The sequence below is a fragment of the Clarias gariepinus genome, chromosome 8, assembly GCF_024256425.1.
Source record: "Clarias gariepinus isolate MV-2021 ecotype Netherlands chromosome 8, CGAR_prim_01v2, whole genome shotgun sequence".
Lineage (NCBI taxonomy): Eukaryota > Metazoa > Chordata > Actinopteri > Siluriformes > Clariidae > Clarias > Clarias gariepinus.
In genome coordinates this window covers 17,047,501-17,069,384 of record NC_071107.1, presented here as the reverse complement: position 1 = coordinate 17,069,384, position 21,884 = coordinate 17,047,501, and the positions used below count along the sequence as shown (strand labels likewise).

The following is a 21,884-nucleotide window of genomic DNA, read 5'->3' as shown; positions in this document are numbered from 1 at the left end:
TTTATACCCCAAATTATTTTATATACTGTACATTATGGCACAATAGAATTTTTTTTGTATTAAATAAAGTTGATTACAGTATGCCTTTTTAACACTTTTAGAAAATGTGACATTTTGTTGGGTAACAGAAAAGAGAAAAGGGTAAATAAAGAAATTTGTCTCTTCATGTAAATTGTGATAGCAATGATTATTGCAAGCAAGACAAATACAGTACATGTATTTTACTACTTAGGTTCCAGCCACAGATCGAGCCTCAAACATATCTGTTTTAGTGCTGTTCTAATATGTAGAAAATAAATAAATCACTAAACCAAAAATATCGAATTAAACAGTGTGTCCAAACTTTTAAAAAGATTAGCCATATATACCAATTTATAAATGTTAAAAAAAAAAAATAGTGTACATTTTGAAACACCTTGATGTGTCAGCCTACAGCGTGTGTTGATGTAGTCAAGATAGAAAAGGGGGTTAAAAATGGCCCTGTTCTAAGACTCATCATTGGATTAGCTTTAGCTTTCCTCAGTCTACAAAAAACAGCTTTAAAGAGACACTTGCTTAGATCCAACCAGGGACACTTATCTTGGACTGTTTATTAGGATGAATATTGATACAAGAATACTATCATGTCTTTTTTTATTGGTACACTTCTACTTTGGTGAGTATGTCCTATAATGTAAGACTATCTTGACCTGAAATAATAGTCATAAAATCTGGTATTTAAAAAGTCTTTTTTGGAAAATGTTTGCTTTTAAAAAGTAATGCTGCTTATACAATGTGTTGTATTTCTTTCTTATTTTCATTATCTGCATAAATAGTAGCAAGTAAGTATGGGTCAACTCTTGAACGTAATGTTTTTGCAAATACAAAATATAATAAGGATTAAAGGGGATTTATGGATATACTGTACAATATATACAGGTATTTACTCAGTAATAGTGTCAAGTAGTAAGGTCAGGTAAGTGAATAAGCTAAAGACAGGTAGTGTTTAATCAGTAGTTTGCATTAATACTTGTTATTTTTTACATTTCTAGTATGTGAGACGTTAAAAAAAAATCTTGTTTCAACATTCACAGCACAGAGAGATTTTGCACCATATTTTTATGACAATGGGGCCCATAGTAACCATGGTAATCTGGCATTATTCAGTCTTTCAGAGGACACACCAAAGGGTAAGACAACCTTACTATAATATTATTATATGCCAAACAGGAAAGACAGTAGATTTATACTGGATAAAAAGCAAACTCAACAAAAATGCTCACAATCTCACTTAAATAAAAGAATGTAAGTTTCAATTAAATTTCCACCCACTAGGCAACTTACCAGCCATGTGAAGTTGACCAAGTATTTTTTTTAAATAATGTTCATGCTGCGTCACAGGTCAGTGTAGCAACTCAGTGAAAATTGCTATTTAAGTTTACATGGAGGAACTTGAAGGCTATCCGAATTTCCAAGTTTCTTAGTGTTTCAAAGGGGAGAAAGACCCTTTCATCCCTCCAACACAGAACATGGGATACAGGGAGTTTTGCTCCCTTAATCTTATTAAACATTTCTCAGAACATTATCCAAAATGTTCCCAGAATGTTGCCCAAAAAAGCGTTAATCAAACATTTCCTAAAATATTCTCCAAAATTCTCCCAGAAAACGGGACAGTTTAATGTTATGGGAAACAAGTACATCATGCTAACCTAAAATAATTATCTGGATTAGCTCCCAGTGACGGACACCTGTGTCATTGTTAGATTGGCATCTAAATCCCAATTCAAAATGTTTGGATATCATGCAGTGAAGTGCTATATTTGTTTCTTGATATGAGATAGATTTGAATTGGAGTGTCTCATGTAGTCTATAAATTACCAATGATACAAGATATGATATGTCCTGGTGAAATTTAGGAAAAGAATTGTGCATTGTCTTTATTTTATGTTAATTTTGATGATAATTCTGCTCCTATTTTCTGTACTTCAGGAACACATATATATGTTCTGAATGGAACTGATCCAGAGGGACAGCCTGTAAGATATGGCCTAGGCTTTGATACAGGTTCTAAAGAATATTTCAGTGTTGATCCCGTATCTGGAGTTGTTACTCTGATAGAGGAACTTGACAGAGAGGTAGACCTCTAAATCATTCTAAATAAGATAATATAATCTCAAAAAATGTTAATCATATTAAATGAGACATAATTTCTGGCCAAAGACACAGTACTTGATAAAACTGATAATCTGGTAACCCTTGCAGATACAGGATGAAATTGAGGTCCTTGTCAATATTTCAGATGGCCTTAATAAAGTAGGTAGACTAAAACCTATTTTATTTTTGTTCCTGTTCTGTGTGTTCTAAAAGTTGTTGTTAAATATGTTGTTAATCAATGTGTGTGAAGGTAGCAGAAAAAGTGAGAGTGTTTGTGATGGATGCCAATGATGAAGAGCCAAGGTTTGAGAACCTGCCATCAACTGTGGATGTGCCAGAGGTAAAGGTCATGACATGGTTCCTTTACATTTTAAATAACTAATTGACAATTGAATTAACTGTCTGTCTGTGTGTGTGTGTGTGTGTGTGTGTGTGTGTGTGTGTGTGTGTGTTGGTTTTTGTGGTTTAAGAGGACTTTTGACCTGAATACGCACCAGCATTAAAGGGACATTTCCGTTTATGAGGACAGGGGCCATGTCCTTATAAATCCGACCTTGTAGCAGTCATTATCTCAGTCTAGGGATCAATTCTGTACCGTTTTTGGCCCCATGTCCGTATAGACCACATAAACCTGAAAAAATACCACACACTGTGTGTTCTCTAACCCCTCCATGCGCCCCTGTAGACCGGTCGCGGAACTGCACCTACGTCATTAAGAATTTGCATATATACACAAGTGTAAGTTTTCCCGGTCTCTGATTGGCTGGCTACAAGAATCCTCGTCGGTGATTGGCCAGCAGTAACAGGAGAAGCGCTTCCGCTAAGGGGCGGGACCTTAGAGGGACCGTGCACATATAAGGCCTCGCTAAGAGGCGGGACTTCCTTTAAGACACAGCTGCAGGTGATTTAATACAGCGGGGTTTTAATCCTCGGAGTTTGTAAAGTAATATAACACACGACGAATTAATATCGAGTTTGGACTCTCTGCACCCTGGAGAAGAGGACATCGGTGTCGGAAGCCGCTGGCATATGAAAGGTGAGTTATAACGCCGTTTAATCGGTTTAATTACTGCACGTGAGTTAGTTTGGTTTGTTTATGTCAGTTAAACGGCGCCAGAAAGTGTCGCGTGCGCTGTTAAAGGCGCGCGCGGATACATATAAGTGTTTAAAATATTAATTTAACTTTTGGTCAGTTAGTTTTAAGCTGTTTTATTATATTTAATATATAAATTGAGCGTGTGACACGCGCCTGTGACGTCACGGTAGCGCGTCGTCATGACTACAGTCTTTGTTTGGGGGAGGGGGGGTGAGGGGGGGGTGAGAGGGGACTCACAGTACAGTGTTCTGGTTAAGATAAACATATAAATTAACACATATTATAAATAAACACAGATTAATATGAATTTGACCATGAATGAAGTGGTATAAAGGAGGTTTTCCTCTGTGAAACAGTCTGATTAAAACATGATGATGAGGAGGAGGAGGAAGCCCAGTCCACTGGAGGAGGCCACACACTTCAGCCTTAAGAAGGAAGATCAAGATGGTCTGGAAGCTCGGTTTATAAATGAGTTTAAAGGTAAGTGTTACATGTTCAGGTGGGATTGGTTAATTAATGATTAATGTCTCAGGTACATGACATGCTGTCCTCCTCTTATTTAGGGAGAGGTGTGTTTAGTTGTACTGACTTTGATAAGGGAGATTTCCTATTGGAGTACAGAGGGGATCTCATAAGCAGAGAAGAATGTGAGCGGAGGCGAAGAATATATCATGATGCCCTCAAAGTGTTCATGTATGAATTTCGATTCAATGGCAAATTCCTTTGGTATGTACAAATATTATATACATGGGGGAGATGTGGAAGTTATTTGCATGGTTATTTAGCACTAATGATCAGGGCTCATGTTCACCAAGCGTCTCAGAGTCGGAAATCGCTCCTACTGCAATTCCTAAATGGCCAAAAACTTCAGAATGACGCTATTTTGGCCTTATTTTCATGAGTGGGGAGGGGTAAGAGCTATTCATCAAGATTCTTAAAATAGGAAATCATTCCTATCTTCACCAAAATGTTGGAGAGCGCCGGAGGTGTCCTAACTGGTTAGGAATAGTGAGGAAGTGGTGTTCAGGCAGTAACACATGTAGAGGAGAGATGCTTAGAGCACAGAGCTCATAACGGGCATGTTTAGACAAAAATGGGGTGGGGGAGTAAAACTTTTTCTCTGGCTACTAATTCCAACAGTCCGAAATAATAAATTAAACTTCATAGATCACGCACATTTCCCCACCATGCAGCATGAATGCATAATCCATGGCACATATTAAAATAATTATATTCATATATACATTTTATCTTGTATTAAATTATTTGAGTGAACTGTTTTCTTGTTTCCTTATGAGCAGCACTTCATCGTTTCATTAACATGGCGCATCCCCATGTTTCTCACTCCTCAGGGGTATGTGTGACAAACTGACTGGTTACTCTGATGCTTTTACATATTGCATCCATTGACTTTTTATCTTTAGAGGTAAGAGTAGGACAGAATATTACTTCAATTATTTCTTTACATTTTACTCCCTTCGCCACAAGCAAAACACTCTCATCCTCTCGTTTTATTTGAAGTCATGTTGATCAGATTATGACTGACCTAGACAGCTCTATTATAGGGGCTTTAATCAGTTGTGATTGGAGCAGAGTGATTAGAATAACGTCATGCAGCGAGTCACGCATCTATAGGTTTTGTTCATGTGCATAAAACCTTCACATATCTGCCGCTGATTTTAGCATTTCACTTTTTCACCGTTTAAAACTTTGTACACTTTACAACACCTCCTATAATGTGCAGACTACTTTGCGGCTCTGTGTCGTAAAAAGTGACGTCTCACACTTTCCTTGTCGCAGTCTTACTCCTTGCCGAAAGTAAGAATAGAAAGCTTTATAAATAACCTATATGTCCTTCTCTGAGGTGACACTGTCTTTAGTCCTAAATAAACTTTGATTCCTATAAGTGATTCTGAGATGCTTAAGAAAATAAAACTGGGCCCATATTTACTAAAGACCATTGACCATTAAATATTCAATGATCATGTTTTCAAATAATATAATATTCGATGAGAAGCTTTTGGTGCTGATATTCTCAGTTGTTGTGTTTATTTGGAATAAGAAGTATGTATTATTGTAATAGTAATGTATTATTAAGAGATTCACTGTCATTTGTTCAGTGTTGATGCAGCCCTGGATGATGGCTCCCTTGGGAGACTGGTGAATGATGATCATCTAAAACCAAACTGCAGAATGAAGACCATCCGTGTGGATGGTAAACCTCATCTTTGTTTATTTGCCATAAGAAGCATCTGTCCTGGTGAAGAGATCACATACAATTACGGCGATTCTGAGTGGCCATGGCGATGCAAGGTATGTAGATGTTAGTAATTTTGTGCATTATTTTAAAGCATTGGTGTATATTAAATGCTTTAAGCAGTTTAACACACTTAACATCTGGTTTCTACCAGAGAATGTGTCTTACAGTCTGTTGATATAAGTGCAGGAGCAGGATGCTAATTTTTCCCTTCAAAGTTTTTTTTTTTTTTTTTTGCATCCTTTATCTATGGAATCATGCTCACTGTGTTGTTAGGGATAGTCCATAAGGACGCTAGTTCTTGGGACAGTGTTCTGTATTAGCGTTTATAAATTGGTATCAGGTCTAAAACAGTGCTGATGTGCCTGTTCGCATGCAACATGTTTAGCATTCATTGCGAAAACATTGGCACATGGAGAAACACAATTGCAGCTCAAACTGTGAGCTAAATAGCGATATCCAATATTTAGCATGTCTGTAATGTAAGTTAACTGACTTTTGATAAATTCAATATTTAAGTTTGCATATACAGTAGTATAGCCACTTCTGTGTGAAAGCTTTATAAGATTATAAGAAATAAGATTGCTGAGTCGACTGATTACATGAAATAGCATAAAAATATTTTTGTTTGCTTGCTTTATGCCCGTAAATATTTAAAACCTTCAAAACTTTTTTTAGATGACATCGTCTAAGAATTCACCACCTCCAGAACAAAAAGATACAGCAGATAAAAAGGCATCCAAAAAGGTGATGTAGAAAAGAGTAAAGTGTTATTCTTACGATTACAGTTACTCTTACAAATGTGTGCACTGTTTATTATATCTGTGCACAGTGTAGACATTGTAGCGTTTTTATTTTCTGAATATGCAAACTTTGACTTTATCTTTTGTATACATTGTTTGATATTCTGCTGGATAAGTGTTTTTTCTTTCTCTTAGTAAAAGTGTTTCTGAATGTGAAATTTTATTTCTTAGTGCCCGATAAGCGAGTTGCCATCAGACAGTGCTGCCTGTGAAGAACTGACCGTAGAAACAGACGAGGTAAATTAGTTATTCTGCATTTAAGTAAAGTCGTGTTTGTGAGAACTGTGTTGACGTACACATTTAGTGCAGTGTTCTACCTTTCTGTAGCTGAATATAACCTGATAATTGTTTTGTTCATCATTCTACCCATAAATTAAACACCTCATCTCAGTCAGAAGTCAGAGCTGAAGTAGAATTTAATATTCAAACCCTTTGCCTGTAGTAGAATATTTTTCTTTTTCTTGAATTTCAGGTTACCCTTGGTATGGCCCAATTGTCCTCAGAGAAGCAGAATTATATTGAGAAGAACGTTGGGGAGAAGGTAATATTGAGAATTACATGATTCAGGAAAATGATTACCTGTAGTCTTTACCTATTGAGCTATAAGTCTAATACCTGGATGTTTTCTATTCTTAATATTTCCAGGTTTATCCTGTCAAAGAGTCGTTGGTTAAAGAGGAGCTGAGCTTTTGCTTATCAACACAAGGACTTGAACAGGTATTTAAATATTTAGATGGATTTGTTAGACATTATTTACAGTATTTGACCTTTTTTATTAAAACTGGAACAACACATTGTCAGTATAGGTTTTAGTACTGTGTGAATGTGTTTGTATACAACGTTCCACACTGTGCCTAACCCCAGGTTATCATCTTTCTAAACCCTACTTTTAACTCCATGTAAAGGAGTGTTTCACACTTGAAATTAAGGAGTGCGATTATCACAGCATTTTACCTGTTGTTCTAAAACACTGCTCTGTAGCAGGATCCACACCGCTTCTGCAGGGTTAACACCGCATTGTGGTGCCAAACATGTACAGTGTGGAACAAAGCAGGGGTAGAATGTTATGACTTGATACTTAGCAACATACAACCAATCAGAAAGGCCTTGTGTAGAGTCACAGAAACTGACCAGCGTACACCTCATATCAATAACTCTACACGCTGTGTAAACAGCCATATCACCATCTGAGGAAAGTGTGAATACTGAAAGAATACTGTTATAAACACCTGAATTGGAGTAATAAAAAAAAAAACATTGCAGAACTCTTAAAACAGTCGAATTATTATTGGGAAAGTGTTTTGTAGTGTTGATAAAGTTGTGTAAGACATAAATCTGTTTTATAAGGACATCCCCCTGAACATGTTCTAAGAGTATGTCCTGACTGAAGAATCTGTGTGTTGTGAGTTTTACAAAAACCTTGTCTATGAGGACACTAGTTATTATTGGGACAGTGTACTGTATTAGTGTTTATAAAATTGTGTATGACTGAAACCAGTTTTAAGAGAACACTGTTTTATTAGGACATCCTCAGAACATGTTCTCAGTGTTTGATCTGACTGAAGAATCTCAGTGTGTTGTTAGTTTTACAAAAACCTTGTTTATGAGGACACTTGTTTTTAACAGGGACACGGGGTGGGAGATGATTCTTTGGGCCAAGGAAATGCAAAATTTTAATTTAAAATTTATATATAGAAACACAATTGCAGCTTAAACTGTAAGCTGAATAGCGATAGCCAAGATTAAGCATGTCTATGATGCAAGTTAATTGACTGATGTAAGTTAATTGACTGATGTAAGTTAATTGACTGATGTAAGTTAATTGACTGATGTAAGTTAATTGACTGATGTAAGTTAATTGACTGATGTAAGTTAATTGATAAATTAAATATTTAAGTCTGTATATACAGTCTGCCTATACAGGAGTATAGCCACTTCTGTGTAAAAGGTAGTAACGAAATAAGATTGCTAAGTCGACTGATCACATGAAATGGCATGGAAAAAAAAGTTTGCTTGCTTTATGCCTGTAAATATTTTAAACCTTTACAACTGTTTTTAGATGACATCATTTAAGAATTCACCGACACCAGAACAACAGGATACATCAGATAAAAAGGCATCCAAGAAGTTGATGTAAGTGACACTTTTTTTTCCTTACGAGTACAGTTACTTTTGACAGCTAGTCAAGTTCTTCCACACCAAACGTGCTCATCCATGTCTTTATGGACCTTGCTTTGTGCACTCGTGTGCAGTCATGTTGGAACAATTAAATTCAATTTTATTTAAATAGCGCTTTTAACAATTGGCATTGTCCCAAAGCAGCTCCACACAATCAGGAACAGGAAGGGGACATCCCTAACCGGTCCCCAAAAAGTTGAAAGGATGAAATTGTCTAAAATGTCTTGCTATGCTTGAGCATTCAGAGTTTTTCACTGGAAATAAAGGGCTGAAACCCCTGAAAAACAACCTCACACCAGTTCCAACATGACTGCACACCAGTGCACAAAGCAAGGGTCCATAAAGACATACAGAACATCAACAGATGCCTTTAAAAAGCTCTATACTTCAGAGAGTTGATTTCACACACTGCCTTAGTTACACTGATTGAGGGCAAATTTAACAAACCATTAACACTATCATTCACCCAAGATGTACAGTGTCTTTATCAGTTCCTTGAGAAGACTGCAAATATGGCGTTTGGGAAACTCAAAGAAACATCATCTCAGGTCTACATTGATCTAGCCAAAGCAACACTTGCAAGAATGATTGTTTTTAATCATAGACATGCTGGCGATGTGTAAAAAATGCTGCAAGTTTTCAGGAAAGGGACAGTACTGCTCTTCATGATTTTGCCCTGGGCCTCAGCAAATTTTAACAGAAACTCTGCAGTCATTTTAGTCCATGTTTGATGTTGTGTGCATGTTAAACACATTTTGACATTTCTCATGTCACTTTTACTTTAAGGTGAGATTGTGTGACAGTGTGAAGCCAGTGGACCTGATGCTGAAGATAACGTTCCTGCTGGTGCCTCTAATCATGTAGGTATGGACTCATCTTTATGTATATCTGTTAATTTTTTAACCCATAATTGTATTTAGGGAATAATTACCTATAGACTAAATGTTTTATATAGTTGAAATGTTTACATTTATTAATTAGTGCATGACTAGAATATTGTTGAAATTAGAGATGCTATATTTAGGACGAATTTAGTTATTTCTTTCCTTTAAATATACTTTTCCTCTGTATTACGCAGCTTTAAATTTGTAATCAAGCAAGTTGTTAAGTGGTTGAACTGTATATGGTCAGGTTTTATAAAGTGTTTTTATAATTTCCATTAAATATGTGAAATATGAATATTTTAAGGCATATGCTGTATGTATAGTGTTGCAGTACATGGGGAAGTTCCAAATATGCAGATATACAATTCAGGGAGATTATAGGTAAAATGTCTTTCATATTGACACCAATATGCATAAAATTACCTTTTATAAAACTTGAGAATGTACGCTTGAACTACTTGTTCAACTTAAGTCAATGAAACCTTGTTGAAACCAGATATTTACATACACTTTCAGAAAAAAAAAACAGTTCTTTCTTTACTGAAAAAAATAAGGGTACAAAAGTTTTCCTGTTTTACTTTGATTTAATGTTTGACAGTAAAGGAACAAAAGGTTTTTTTTTTTTATTTAGTATTATTAATTAATTTTTCAAGTGCATGTAAATATCTGGTTATAACTGTATATAGCTTTTCTCAATTGTCATAAAGTAGTAGTTATAAAGCAGCTTTACGTAGAATAAACATGATGGAAATACAGAAAAATCAGGAAAGGATAAATAGTATCACTTGGCTGTAAAATGACTTGGCTTGACTTGTTGCACCACTCATTTTGGGCCCCACTTTGGCCTATTTTTGGCCCAGCAAAAAGAAGCCCCAGACCTTACATTTCCACCACCATGCATCACTGTTCGTAGAATGTTCTTTTTTTTAGAATTCAGAGTAGCAGTGATCAATATAGGTTGTTTTACATATTGTATTTTCTTCAGATGTTTGCTGGCCGTATAATTAGAATTTTGGGTATGTGCTTAAGAACTGTTGAGGTTTCTTATCAGTGCATTGCTTATGTCTTGCAGGTATTCAGAAGATGCCCACTGAAACACCTCCTGAAGTTTCTCAAGGTACCTGAGATTTTACATTGGAATATAGCCAGCAATGTAAGTACATGAACCTCCCACAAAATTCAGGCTTAATAAAGTAAGTATTCTTATGTACAGGAAATGAGTCCGGGACAAAGATTGGGAACCCATGAATAAGTTGAAGAGTGTGTTGGTCCAATGCTGGGATTTTTTAACAACTGTGATGAAACTTTTGAAAGCACATATAACTAAAGGGAAACTCGGCACTTTGTCTAAATGCCAGCAGTGTTAGACTTTGTAAGAAATGGAGGTCTTTGCTTGAAAAGGAAAGCCCAAAATAAGTGATACACAAGCAAGTACGTTATTTCTTTAAGATTTTTTTGTCCACTTATTTTGTTTTTCATTTATATATGCAGCAGATTGTTTTTAAATTCTACAGTTGTTCTTAAATTCTGCTTTAACATTTTATTTTGAATAACTGGTTTAGGTTTCATCTTATGTTTTATTGATTATATATATATAGCTATGCCTTGTTTTATTTAGATTGTTTTGAATGGTTCAATGGATTAAGATGCCTATGAAAGTACATAGTTGTACATGATGGATGTCTGTTTCTTCACTTGGCATGCTTGAACTAAAAAAAAGTTTTTCAATATTATCTAAGGGATAAAAATTTTATATAATAGTACTTGTGTTTATCCTGGCAATGCACTGTTGTAAATTTTGTGTGTTGCATTTGGATATGTTCCAATAAAACACATTTGTCCCTGTAGTACTGTAAGATCTTTTATTGTGTGTTGTATTTGCAAAACGGTTCTTTCAAATCACCTTGGTCCTGGCAATGCACAGTATTGTCATGTTTGTGTGTTGTTTACTATAATGTGCCAGTAAAACACATTTGTTCCTATAAACTAGCAAATTTACTTTTTCTGTGTGTTGTAAACTGCAAGGCGTCATAAATCAGTAGGACCTAGTAAACCCCAATTTTCACAGGGGCGGGTACTTTTAGGAGTGGGCGGGGAAGTCCTTATGTACCACTTAAATATCATGTTATCATATTTTGAGTTCTGTTGTGTGTATAGGAAATCCTGAGTGAGGTTCTTTTTCTGCAGAACAAAAGAAATTTTTTGATAGTATTCTCATCTCTGTAAAGCATTGGGAAAGGTGGGTCCCCTTAAACCACCACCCTACTGGTTTGGCCTTTAAAGACCTTATAAACCACAAAAACCAGTATGTGTGTGTGTGTGTGTGTGTACAGAGCACACCCTCTGGGAGCAGTATATTTAAAGTGCAGGCTGTGGATAAGGACACAGGCTCAGGTGGATCTGTCACCTACTTTCTTCAAGTAATTACTCATCTTTCAATCCTGCAAGATCTATAGATTACCATGTGCCTTACTGTGTCTATGCAAATATTAGACTTCTAAACTAGCTAAGTCTATATTTTAGATTGCATTTTTTTGCATTAATTTTCTGCTTCCAAATCTTTTAGTACATTATCATTGCAAATGTTGAACAGTTAAAGGTTAACCTGTTTGCAATAAAAGTAATATTTCTTTTGATTTAATACTAAAATGCCTGACATGGTGCATATTATGCACTGGTGCTGTTTGGGATTAAAATATAATCACATTTGTGGCAGATACCAGGAGCTTAGCTCTTCACTCTCTGAAAAGTGGTAGTGATTCACGATTGCTTAGGAGTGACATTTCAACTTTATCAATCTGTCAATACTGTATAAGCTTAAGATACACTGTATGGGCATAAAGAGCCAATTATAGATACATTTCACTATAAAGGACCCAGTGCTGACAGTACTACTATTTATTCAGCTTGCACAAAAACATCAAGCAGTCAGATATACTACATGAACTGAAGTATAAATGAATTAGATTAGTTTTTGAATTGGATAGATATTAATGCTTAATTAACTGCCTTTTGTTTTAATATGTAGAGCACTGGATCAAACACTAAGTTTGCGATTAACCGCCACAGTGGAGTGATAAGGATAAAAGAGAGTGAGACTCTTGACTATGAGAGTGTGAGAACACATTTCGTGACTGTGTTAGCAAAGGTGAGTGACACTTTTTACTTAGTAATAAACTTAACATGTTTATTTGACCCAGAAAGCAACATCAAGCAGTGCTGTTGCTTATAAGCCTTGCATGGATTTAACATTCTGTAAGATTTTGACTAAAATATGTAGAATAAAATGTTTGTAAGATTTGTAGTATAATTTAATTTGTTTTTTTTTTCTGAAAGTGAAAGCCATGGTTTTGTTCTTTGGATTGATTGGTCTTTGATTGTGATTTCATAGCTAACCAAATGTAATTAATTCGTAGTCTGTTTTGTTTAGCTTAATAAAGGGAACCAACAGTTTTGTGCTTAAATACCAGATTTAAAATATTGATAATACATAATATGATCACTCTCATGAATTTAAGGATGGAGGTGGATATTATAATGGAAGGGAACAGGTGATGTCATCTACTGCCACCTTGACAATTAATGTGATTGACAGTCAGGACTCTCCTCCCAATTTTGTTGGTACACCATACTTTGGCTATGTCTATGAAGTCTCTTCACCTGTGAGTGCTTTTTCCCCCATTTTTTATCATCATCATCATCATCATCATCATAATAATAATAATAATAATAATAATAATTTCAGATATTCGATCATGCAAATATTTACAATGAAAGTAAAAAAAAATCTAAATCATTGTCCAGCACAATTACAGCAAGTAATTGTTGTACAGCAAGTCCAGTTCAAATCAGTTTAAAATCACAGTTTTCACAACTACCAAGGTTGTAACAAATGTAACAATCTTTAAGTTTTTTGAGAAAAAAGTTAATTTTTATGATTATAGTAACTTAATATTCATTAACTTCTACTGTACTCTGCTGTGTATGGAATGACACATAAAGTAATGCCTTTCAAGCCACAAACCTATACATCATGACTTCTCCTTCAGTGTTTTTCCATTAATAAAAATAAGTTTAGCAAAAAAGAAAATAAGATATTGTTTTTAAAATGTATTTAAATTTCTTTTATATTTTTCAGGGATCTGAAATATTAACTGTTTTTGCCAAAGATGGGGATGTAGAAACTCCTAATTTAATAGTTTATTCAATTGAAAATGGTGTGTATCAGCAACTGTATACAGTATAAATTGATGTAAATCACAATTGGTTTGTTGAGTTTCTCATGCTACTGCTGTGTAAATTGTTCTGTTTTTGTAGGAGCCAATGATGTATTTGGCATCAATGAATCAAGTGGCTGCATAACCCTCTTAGCCTATCCAGACAATTTAAGGAAGGAAGTGTTTAATATCCAGGTCAAGGTCAGAATATATTCAAAGAGATTTTCATGCCAGTCTTACAAATATGCTCTCACTAGATTATCTAGATCTTGACTTTTATACTATTTATACCTTATGCGTCGAGATTGTATTTGTTATGTTGTAAATATTTGCTAAGCAGTGACAATTTTGCCTATTGTTAGGCTTCAGAGGTGAATTCACAGGGAGATGTCATGGACTTTGCTATCACCACTGTAATAATTCAAGTTGTGGACTTAAACAATCATTCCCCTACCTTTTATGGAGAGACTGGCCCACAGGAGACTTTCGAGTTGACCATGTATGAACATCCTCCAGAGGGAGAGATACTGAGGGGCTTGAGGATTACGGTCAATGACTCAGACCAGGTAAGATTTTCATTTAGTATTATTCAAAAAAGAGACATACACACACACACACACACACACACACACACACACACACACACACAGCATGGACAGTATGATTTTTCAGAATACAATTATTTCAACTTGTACTCATTCTGCAAAATTATTTCCCTCCCCCTACAAGGTATAATAAAACATTTTATCTGAAAACTGCTGCATTACATGTAGAGTGAAATATCTTTTTTAATGTTGTTGATTATGGCTTAGACATCATGGAAATAAATTTAAAAAATAAAAAGGTTATGTTGCTTTATGCACTCAATAAATAAAAAAAGAGTAAAAAGTGTTGATGATTGTCTTGTAGACAAATGTCAATTCATCAGTCTACTCCATAAGTGTACTGAACCAGAATAAGAGATACAAGGTATATATACTGTATAAATGGACTCAAATACGAAATGAAATATTTTAATATTTTCAGATAATTGATCTTTTTTCAAGCAGTAAGCTGCAATAATCTAAAAATAAATAAATATTGAATATATGAGACTTTCAAGTTTGGAATTAAATAGAAAAAAGGGTCAGGGTTCAATTTTTGCCTGTTTGCACGCCCTCCCCATGCTTGGTGGGTTTCCTTCCACAGTCCAAAGACATGCAGATTAAGCTAATTGCCATTCCCAAATTGCCTGTAAATGTAGCGTGTGGATGAGCATGTGAGTGTGTATTTGTGTGTGCCCTGTGATTGGCACCCCATCCAGGTTGCCCATGACCCTGTATACAGGATAAAGCAGTATAAACATTTAAGGGAGTGTTTGAGTGAAAAGAGAGTGAAAAAAAGCCCATATGGAACCACAATCCTGAGATAGGTAAAATCTTTTAAACATTGTTAAATGCATAAGTGAGCTGGTACGGGTGTTCCTTTTAAAATGGATTGTGAATATATGTAGTGGGGATTAAGGGGAATTTTTAGAATGACACAACATTTTGTCCTCCTCTTGCTTGTTTGTAATCTAATTTGACTTTTATGAATATCCATTAGTTTAATGCATCACTCTCATTTGTTTGGCAAAAATGGTTTTCCACAATGACACTGGCATTTTTCCTATTCTTACGTCAGCAATATAAGTGTAAACAAACAAGCTGTTAGGTTTTTTATCTTCTAATATACAGTATTACTGTATGCAATAATTTCCAGCTTTTGCTTGTTTACTATTGCTATACTCATTATAAAAGAAGCATTATAAAGAGATTATAAAATCGAGTTTAGCTGAATGAAAGCTATCTCTTTTTCTTTCTTTGTGAGAACAAACCTCATACATTATAACCAATAAAATTTCTGTACACACTCAGTGTAACAGCACACATGATAATGATGGTAATCAACACAGGATGATACATCACCACTGGAAACACATCACCATGGATCATAGCTAGACTCATTTTCAGAAATTCAGCAAAGAATTTACATTTTTTAAACTGGGCTAGAAATAGTGACGCACCTGTGGCGGTTGTTTACATCTTGGATTGTCTGTTCATTGTAAGAGGAATTATAATCAGCATTAAAGCCAACAGATGCACCCAGGAGCCCAAACATATTATATACAGTATTTAATTATAATCAAACATACTGTAAGGAGTTCCCTTTGCCTTTTGTATAGTTGTGGTCACAAGGGAGTGTGTCATTTATTATTGCCTGGATTTGGTATTATGTAAAGCCGCAGCTACAGGTTCAATCCCCCTCCCCTCCTCTACCATGTTGTTTTTTTTCTACTTCAGTGTTGCTTCCACCCTCTCCTCCACCGGACTGACTAGCTTGTGGCAAAAGGCCAGTGGGGTATGGAATTGGTTTTCCTATAATACTCCACAACACACTAGGTGATTAAACAAGCCATGGTACACGAGCCACATTTGTCCATCCCCTGTCTAAATTCCCTAAAAACTGGAGCCAGATTAATAAAGAGCCACAATTTAAACTAATATATTCACCATTTAAATTTGCTAAGACTGTATATTCAAACCAGGCATTATGTAACTAAATGAGTTTATATCAGTATTTTTTTTCCACTACTACTTTCATTAGTGGTCTGAGGGCAGTGGTAGCCTGCCCGTCTTCTTGCATGCTGCTTGCACTTGATTGTTTGAGACCTCTTCTGCCATATTGTGTGAGCAATTTTAAACAGGCACCAGAGATGAAAACTAGTCTAGTTTTATGATGTGGTGATGACATGATGTCTATATTTCACAGTTTAACCACAGTGTTGCCACTATGACTGATTTGTTACCTTTGTGTAAATCAGGGTGCCATACTCATTCCACAATCTTTAAGTGCAAAGCCAGCTTTAAAAAGACAGGCATGGATCTCATCATCAAGTAGAGCATCTTGTTAAATAATTTTTTCCACAAAAATAATGCCACCAGAGGAACACCGTTGCAGGATATTTTAGTACTGATTGAAGTGTTCTTTGGATAGAAGTGATGCATGGCTTAGTTTTTGATCTGGTTTATTGTTATAATGAGTTGCTCTGGAAAAATCAATTGATTGGTAGTAGTCTTTTCCATTAATTACACTACACATGACCTTTAACTGTAGCACATTGCATGACTTTGATAAAGTCTAAGGTACAGCAGACTGTTGGTTCAGAACATTATGGAAGTGTTTGCCCAGCAGTCAAGGATCTTGGCATTGTTACTACAGTAAGAAGGGTTTCTATTGTTGGTCAAACCCAGTACAACACCAGTGTTGCATTGACCATAGACAGCCTTAAGGTGTAAAGTTTAACATCACGATAGTCATCGCCTATTTATAGCTGAGTTCAATCCTCAGCAAAGGTTATACTGTACTTGAAGATTCTGCACTCAGATGCAAGTCCTTTACCAAGGTGGTTCTGAACTCTACATTGAATATTAAGCTGCAGTAAATGATGCAAATGGTGCATCAAGTCTGTACATAATTCAACTTTGTAATTCAAAGTGATTTGGCCTACTAGAAGATTGTGTTGCTCAACACCAATAATGAGTGGAACATGTCTGTAGCAGGGGCCATTATTGTTTTTGTTACCAATTTCATGGTGACCAATAACTCCCCACTCTGACCGATCAGGTTTTGGTCACCTCCCTGACTAAGGCCCTTCTCCCCCGATCGCTCAGTTTAGATGGCCGGCCAGCTTTAGGAAGAGTCCTGGTGACTTCTTCCCTTACGTATGATGGAGGCCACTGTGCTCATTGGGACCTTCAAAGCAGCAGAAATTTTTCTGTAACCTTCCCCAGATTTGTGCCTCGAGACAATCCTGTCTCAGAGGTCTACAGGCACTTCCTTTGACTTCATGCTTGGTTTGTGCTCTGACATAAACTGTCAACTGTTGGACCTTTATATAGACAGGTGTGTGCCTTTCCAAATCATGTCCAATCAACTGAATTTACCACAGGTGGATTCCAATTAAGCTGCAGAAACATCTCATACTTACAGTATGTACATGTGATTTTTCAATTTTTTTTTTTTTTAATAAATTTGCAAAAATTTCATGTAAACTTTTTTCATGTTGTCATTATGGTGTGTTGTGTGTAGAATTCTAAGAAAAAAATGAATTTAATTAATTTTAGAATAAGGCTGTGACATAAAAAAATGTGGAAAAAGTGATGCGCTGTGAATACTTTTCAAATGCACTGTATGATGAATGAAAAAGCAAAGTCTCATACGGTAACTTCATTTGTGTGTTTTTTTTTTCTTTCTCAGGATGCAAATGCAAAGTTCAGCCTAAGGTTGGTGGGGCCGGGTCGTATGTTGCGAATAGTCCCAGAGACTGTGCTTAATGAAGCTCAAGTCACTTTATTAGTAGAAAACTCAACTGCAATAGACTACGAGAAATTCCAGTTTCTAACATTTAAGGTGATCTGACCTATTATGACAAAATAAACCAAAATTATAACACATATTTAAACACAGAAATAAATAGTAGGAATAAGCTGTAGGAATAAGATAATTAAATACGTAATAAAACATTACTGGGTGTGTAATGAAAAGAATCAGCTGTGGAATGGCATAAGGCCATTCCCATTGCAAAGTTGATGTTCCTGTAATAGTACACCAGCACTAACACATGTTTAGTTCAAGAGTTTTGTCAGTTATATGTCATTTGACTACGGCTATTTTTTATATTTAACATGTTCACATGTTTTTGTATTACTTTATTTGGTTTATAATTTATAAAGTCTAATTAATTATGACTTAATTCCAATCTATGTGCATACAGTATGTTTGACAAGAATGATGTTTAAATTTTATATACGTTTTTTTTTGCTCATCTTTCATATCTTTTTTAGATTCTTGCAGTGGAAATTGACACCCCTGAGAGATTCAGTGCCACTGCTGATTTAGTCATACACTTGCTTGACACTAATGATAATGCTCCGAAGTTCTCCTCTGATATCTATATTGCCCGAATCCCAGAAAATTCACCAGGTGGCTCCAATGTTGTCTCTGTGACAGTAAGTGTCGTTCATTTGCTAATATAAACAATCACATTATAGTTATTTACTGTGATATTTTATATTATTTTACATTTTTAGCTAACTTGTGATGGTGGCACGGTGGTGTAGTGGTTAGCACTGTCGCCTGGCATCTCCAGGGTCCGGGTTCGATTCCTGGACATGGAGTTTGCATGTTCTCCCCGTGTTTGGTGGGTTTTCTCCTACAGTCCAAAGACATGTAGATTAGGCTAATTGGCGTTCCCAAATGTACCCTGCCTTGTGCCCTAAGCCTTCTGGCATCGACCCTGAATACAGGATAAAGCGGTATAGAAGATGAGTGAGAGTGAGTGAGTGAGCTTACTTGTAAAAGTTTAGACCAGCTGCCAATATGTAAGTGCTGTGGAACAGCAAAAGCAATTATTTAATTTAAACATTACATGGAATATACAATTAGCATTGTAGCTGATTAACTCCAATCAACTACATAAATTTTAATATTGACCACAAAACCACTATAAATTTACAAATGGGGGTAAATTGATGGTACAATCTGATTAGCAGGTTTTCAGTATCATTCTAATAATGATTATACTGTAGCTATCAACTATAAGTGCTCCAGTACAGTATCATCAATGTCATGTTTAGTGCTTCTTGTTTTAAACTTGTAAATATAACATGCACTTTACCTTCTTATGCTTGTTTCAGGCTAAAGATCCAGACTCTGGTTTGTGGGGTGTGGTCAAATATTCCATCTATGGCTCAGGATCAGATCTGTGAGTAGAATTGTTCTCACTATTTCACATGTCTTTAGCTCTGTGTATTGTGTGCAGTGGACATGTACACAAAGTTCATGGGTTTATTAAGATGTAAGAAATCAAGAAGCTTTGTGTTTATATGGTATTTTGGGTTAAAATACAATGTACGTAGTTGTTTCTGAGATTTTATGATCACTTAGTCCAGCAGCTGTATTTTAAACTTGGTTATTTTTCCCTTTACACATTGGTTCAAATATTATGATATTCAGGGCATATTACTTGGTGCGGTATTGTAAGAGCCCTAATACCCCTATCTCACCTACGCGGTTTCGCGTCTCACCATGAGTCAAACCGCATAGGTGAGATACAGTAGGGGTATAACGCAGGGCTTCTGAGGGGGTGAATGAAACAGGAGTTTGGGAGAGCGCTTATGATACGCATGGGAAGACCTTGGGATGCTTAATTTTGGACTTGAAGGGAAACTAAAAAAAAAAAAAAAGAGCTCTGTTCTCTACGCGAGAACAGACGGGGCGCTGAAAAACAAAAAATAAAACTGAAGATCCTCTTGGGGACTATGCCCTTACCGAGGATTTATAAGAGAGTTTGTGTACACCTCTTAATAAGAGTGCACGCTGGATGATGCGTGCCGCTCACGCTCTCTCTCACCGGCGTCTTAGGGAGGACGAGGCTTGGGCTTTGTCTCTTAACAGCGCGCTTATCTGCGTGCGTGCGTGCGTGTGTGTGTGCGTGCGTGGCCCTGATACCTTACCGGTGCTACCTAAATGATCGCACGGAGTGCCGCGGTATCAGGACCCTTAAATAGACTTGCCACCAGGTTTATCGTGTCTATGCTGATTGACTGTTCGGCGGCGTTGCCTGGCAACCGCGTGTCTATGTGGCCGCGCCTCTGCCTGTTCAGAACCCCGCACGGTAGCAGCGGATCTACCCATTCTGAACAGTGCCGAGTATTTTTGCGCGCCTCCGCCCCTCGCGACACTCATGTCTGTACATATGTGCAGTCAGAAAATGCAATCAACAACCTACTGTAAGTAAAATTCAAATTGGTAGAGGATGAAGCTGACAATGGTGTACTGAAGTTTTTGTATTGTTTCCCATTAAGTTTAACAATCTTTATACTTCCAATATACTCAACACTTTTTTCTTTATCTAATTTGCTGACACTACTTTCCTATATACAATATATGGTTTCTGATATTTTTTATTAAATCTCAATCAACATTAATAAATCACCACAAACAACTGCAGACAGATATATCCATTTTGCTATCCGTTATAGTTTTTGAAAAATTACATTATACTGTACTAAAACTTGCATAATTAAAACAAATTTCCCATGACATTTTGGCATTTGTGGTTTTAAAATGCTTGTGACTAAATTGTACATACCTCTTGCACCATTTGAAAAAAAAAAGATTTTATTTAAACAAACATTTTTTTCTCAAATTTGAAAAAATGAAATTAACTTATTTTGCAACATAACCTGTATACAGTACACTCACCTAAAGGATTATTAGGAACACCTGTTCAATTTTTCATTAATGCAATTATCTAATCAACCAGTCACATGCCATTTGCTTCAATGCATTTAGGGGTGTGGTCCTGGTCAAGACAATCTCCTGAACTCCAAACTGAATGTCAGAATGGGAAAGAAAGGTGATTTAAGCTATTTTGAGCGTGGCATGGTTTTTGGTGCCAGACGGGCCGGTCTGAGTATTACGTATCACGCAAGCGGTTCTTGTTTTGACGCAGAGCGTCACGTGATCACAACTGAGCGCACTAAGACCCAGCAGGGGAGACAATTACCCACAATTCCATAGCACAAAAGAAAGAAAAACCATTGGCTCAGTTGTGCTCAGGTGACGCTCGGCCTCAAAACAAGAACCGCTTGCGTGATACGTAATACTCGGTACTCGTAAACCATCACACAAGCGTTTCTTGTTTTGAGGCCGAGCGTCACATGAGCGCACTAAGAACCAGCAGGGGAGACAATTACCCACAATTCCACAGCGCAAAAAAGAGTAAAACTGTTGGCTCAGTTGTGATCACGTATCTTACTGGTATGATCAACATCCATGCACGCGTGTACTGTTTACTACAACACTGTGACCACGTGTGTGTGTGCATAAAACATACTTTATTTCGTGTCTGTATGCGTGTGTGTACAGCGTGCATGTAAAGCGAAAGCAAGTCTTATTAGAGAGGTTAAAGATCCATTTTCTCTCTCTGTATTAGCCTGCTCTTTGTCTCTGTGTGCGCGCACATCATTGGACACCGCGTCCCACACACACACACACACACACACACACACACACACACACACACAGACCCTTCCTACTTTGCCTTCACAGACACACACAGACTCTTTCTCTCTGCTCTACACAGAAACATGCTCTGTCATGATTCTTTTCAAAGGTAAAGTGCAAGTTAATTAGTTTTATTTTAATTTTACAGCAGTGATTTTGTTGGTGTGTCGCTCAATCGAGTGTCATTAGAGAGATTTCTTGTTTATTTTTCCGATAAAACAGTGT

General features: G+C 36.3%; 2 protein-coding genes across 9 annotated transcripts in view; both read left to right on the top strand.

The window, feature by feature from the left end:
• The first annotated feature begins 549 nt into the window (after window positions 1-549).
• The window catches only part of cdhr1a (cadherin-related family member 1a), a 23,982-nt gene continuing 2,647 nt past the window's right edge, over window positions 550-21,884 (top strand). For both annotated transcript variants that reach the window (XM_053502635.1, XM_053502636.1), the window contains exons 1-14: window positions 550-655; window positions 1,074-1,169; window positions 1,969-2,114; window positions 2,242-2,296; window positions 2,388-2,473; window positions 11,685-11,771; window positions 12,380-12,499; window positions 12,870-13,013; window positions 13,490-13,568; window positions 13,669-13,769; window positions 13,931-14,134; window positions 17,847-17,999; window positions 18,434-18,598; window positions 19,286-19,353. In XM_053502635.1, coding sequence (XP_053358610.1) covers window positions 598-655; window positions 1,074-1,169; window positions 1,969-2,114; window positions 2,242-2,296; window positions 2,388-2,473; window positions 11,685-11,771; window positions 12,380-12,499; window positions 12,870-13,013; window positions 13,490-13,568; window positions 13,669-13,769; window positions 13,931-14,134; window positions 17,847-17,999; window positions 18,434-18,598; window positions 19,286-19,353 — 1,562 coding nt within the window. In that variant the 5' untranslated portion in view covers window positions 550-597. The remainder of the gene's footprint in view (window positions 656-1,073; window positions 1,170-1,968; window positions 2,115-2,241; window positions 2,297-2,387; window positions 2,474-11,684; window positions 11,772-12,379; window positions 12,500-12,869; window positions 13,014-13,489; window positions 13,569-13,668; window positions 13,770-13,930; window positions 14,135-17,846; window positions 18,000-18,433; window positions 18,599-19,285; window positions 19,354-21,884) is intronic.
• On the top strand, window positions 2,583-11,198 carry LOC128529235 (histone-lysine N-methyltransferase set-1-like). 7 transcript variants are annotated; one of them, XR_008361029.1, is made up of 11 exons: window positions 2,583-3,169; window positions 3,586-3,709; window positions 3,793-3,955; window positions 5,350-5,542; window positions 6,165-6,233; window positions 6,461-6,526; window positions 6,762-6,830; window positions 6,935-7,006; window positions 8,349-8,422; window positions 9,254-9,327; window positions 10,424-11,198. XR_008361029.1 is itself a non-coding variant. In XM_053502638.1 (11 exons), exons 2-10 carry the CDS (start codon window positions 3,598-3,600, stop codon window positions 10,443-10,445), a joined length of 840 nt encoding a protein of 279 aa, XP_053358613.1. In that variant the 5' UTR covers window positions 2,583-3,169; window positions 3,586-3,597; the 3' UTR covers window positions 10,446-10,468; window positions 10,565-11,198. The 7 variants fall into 7 exon arrangements, 5 of the variants coding, with proteins under 5 accessions (XP_053358613.1, XP_053358615.1, XP_053358616.1 ...); XR_008361028.1 differs by having other exon boundaries at window positions 9,254-9,331; XM_053502638.1 differs by lacking the exon at window positions 8,349-8,422 and having other exon boundaries at window positions 10,424-10,468; window positions 10,565-11,198.

Excerpts from the sequence above, each read along its gene's own strand:
- LOC128529235 (XM_053502638.1), top strand. The coding sequence starts at position 3,598 with ATGATGATGAGGAGGAGGAGGAAGCCCAGTCCACTGGAGGAGGCCACA. Across the intron at positions 3,710-3,792 it reads GTTTATAAATGAGTTTAAAG|GGAGAGGTGTGTTTAGTTGT; the intron begins GTAAGTGTTACA and ends CCTCTTATTTAG. Across the intron at positions 7,007-9,253 it reads CAACACAAGGACTTGAACAG|GTGAGATTGTGTGACAGTGT; the intron begins GTATTTAAATAT and ends TTTTACTTTAAG.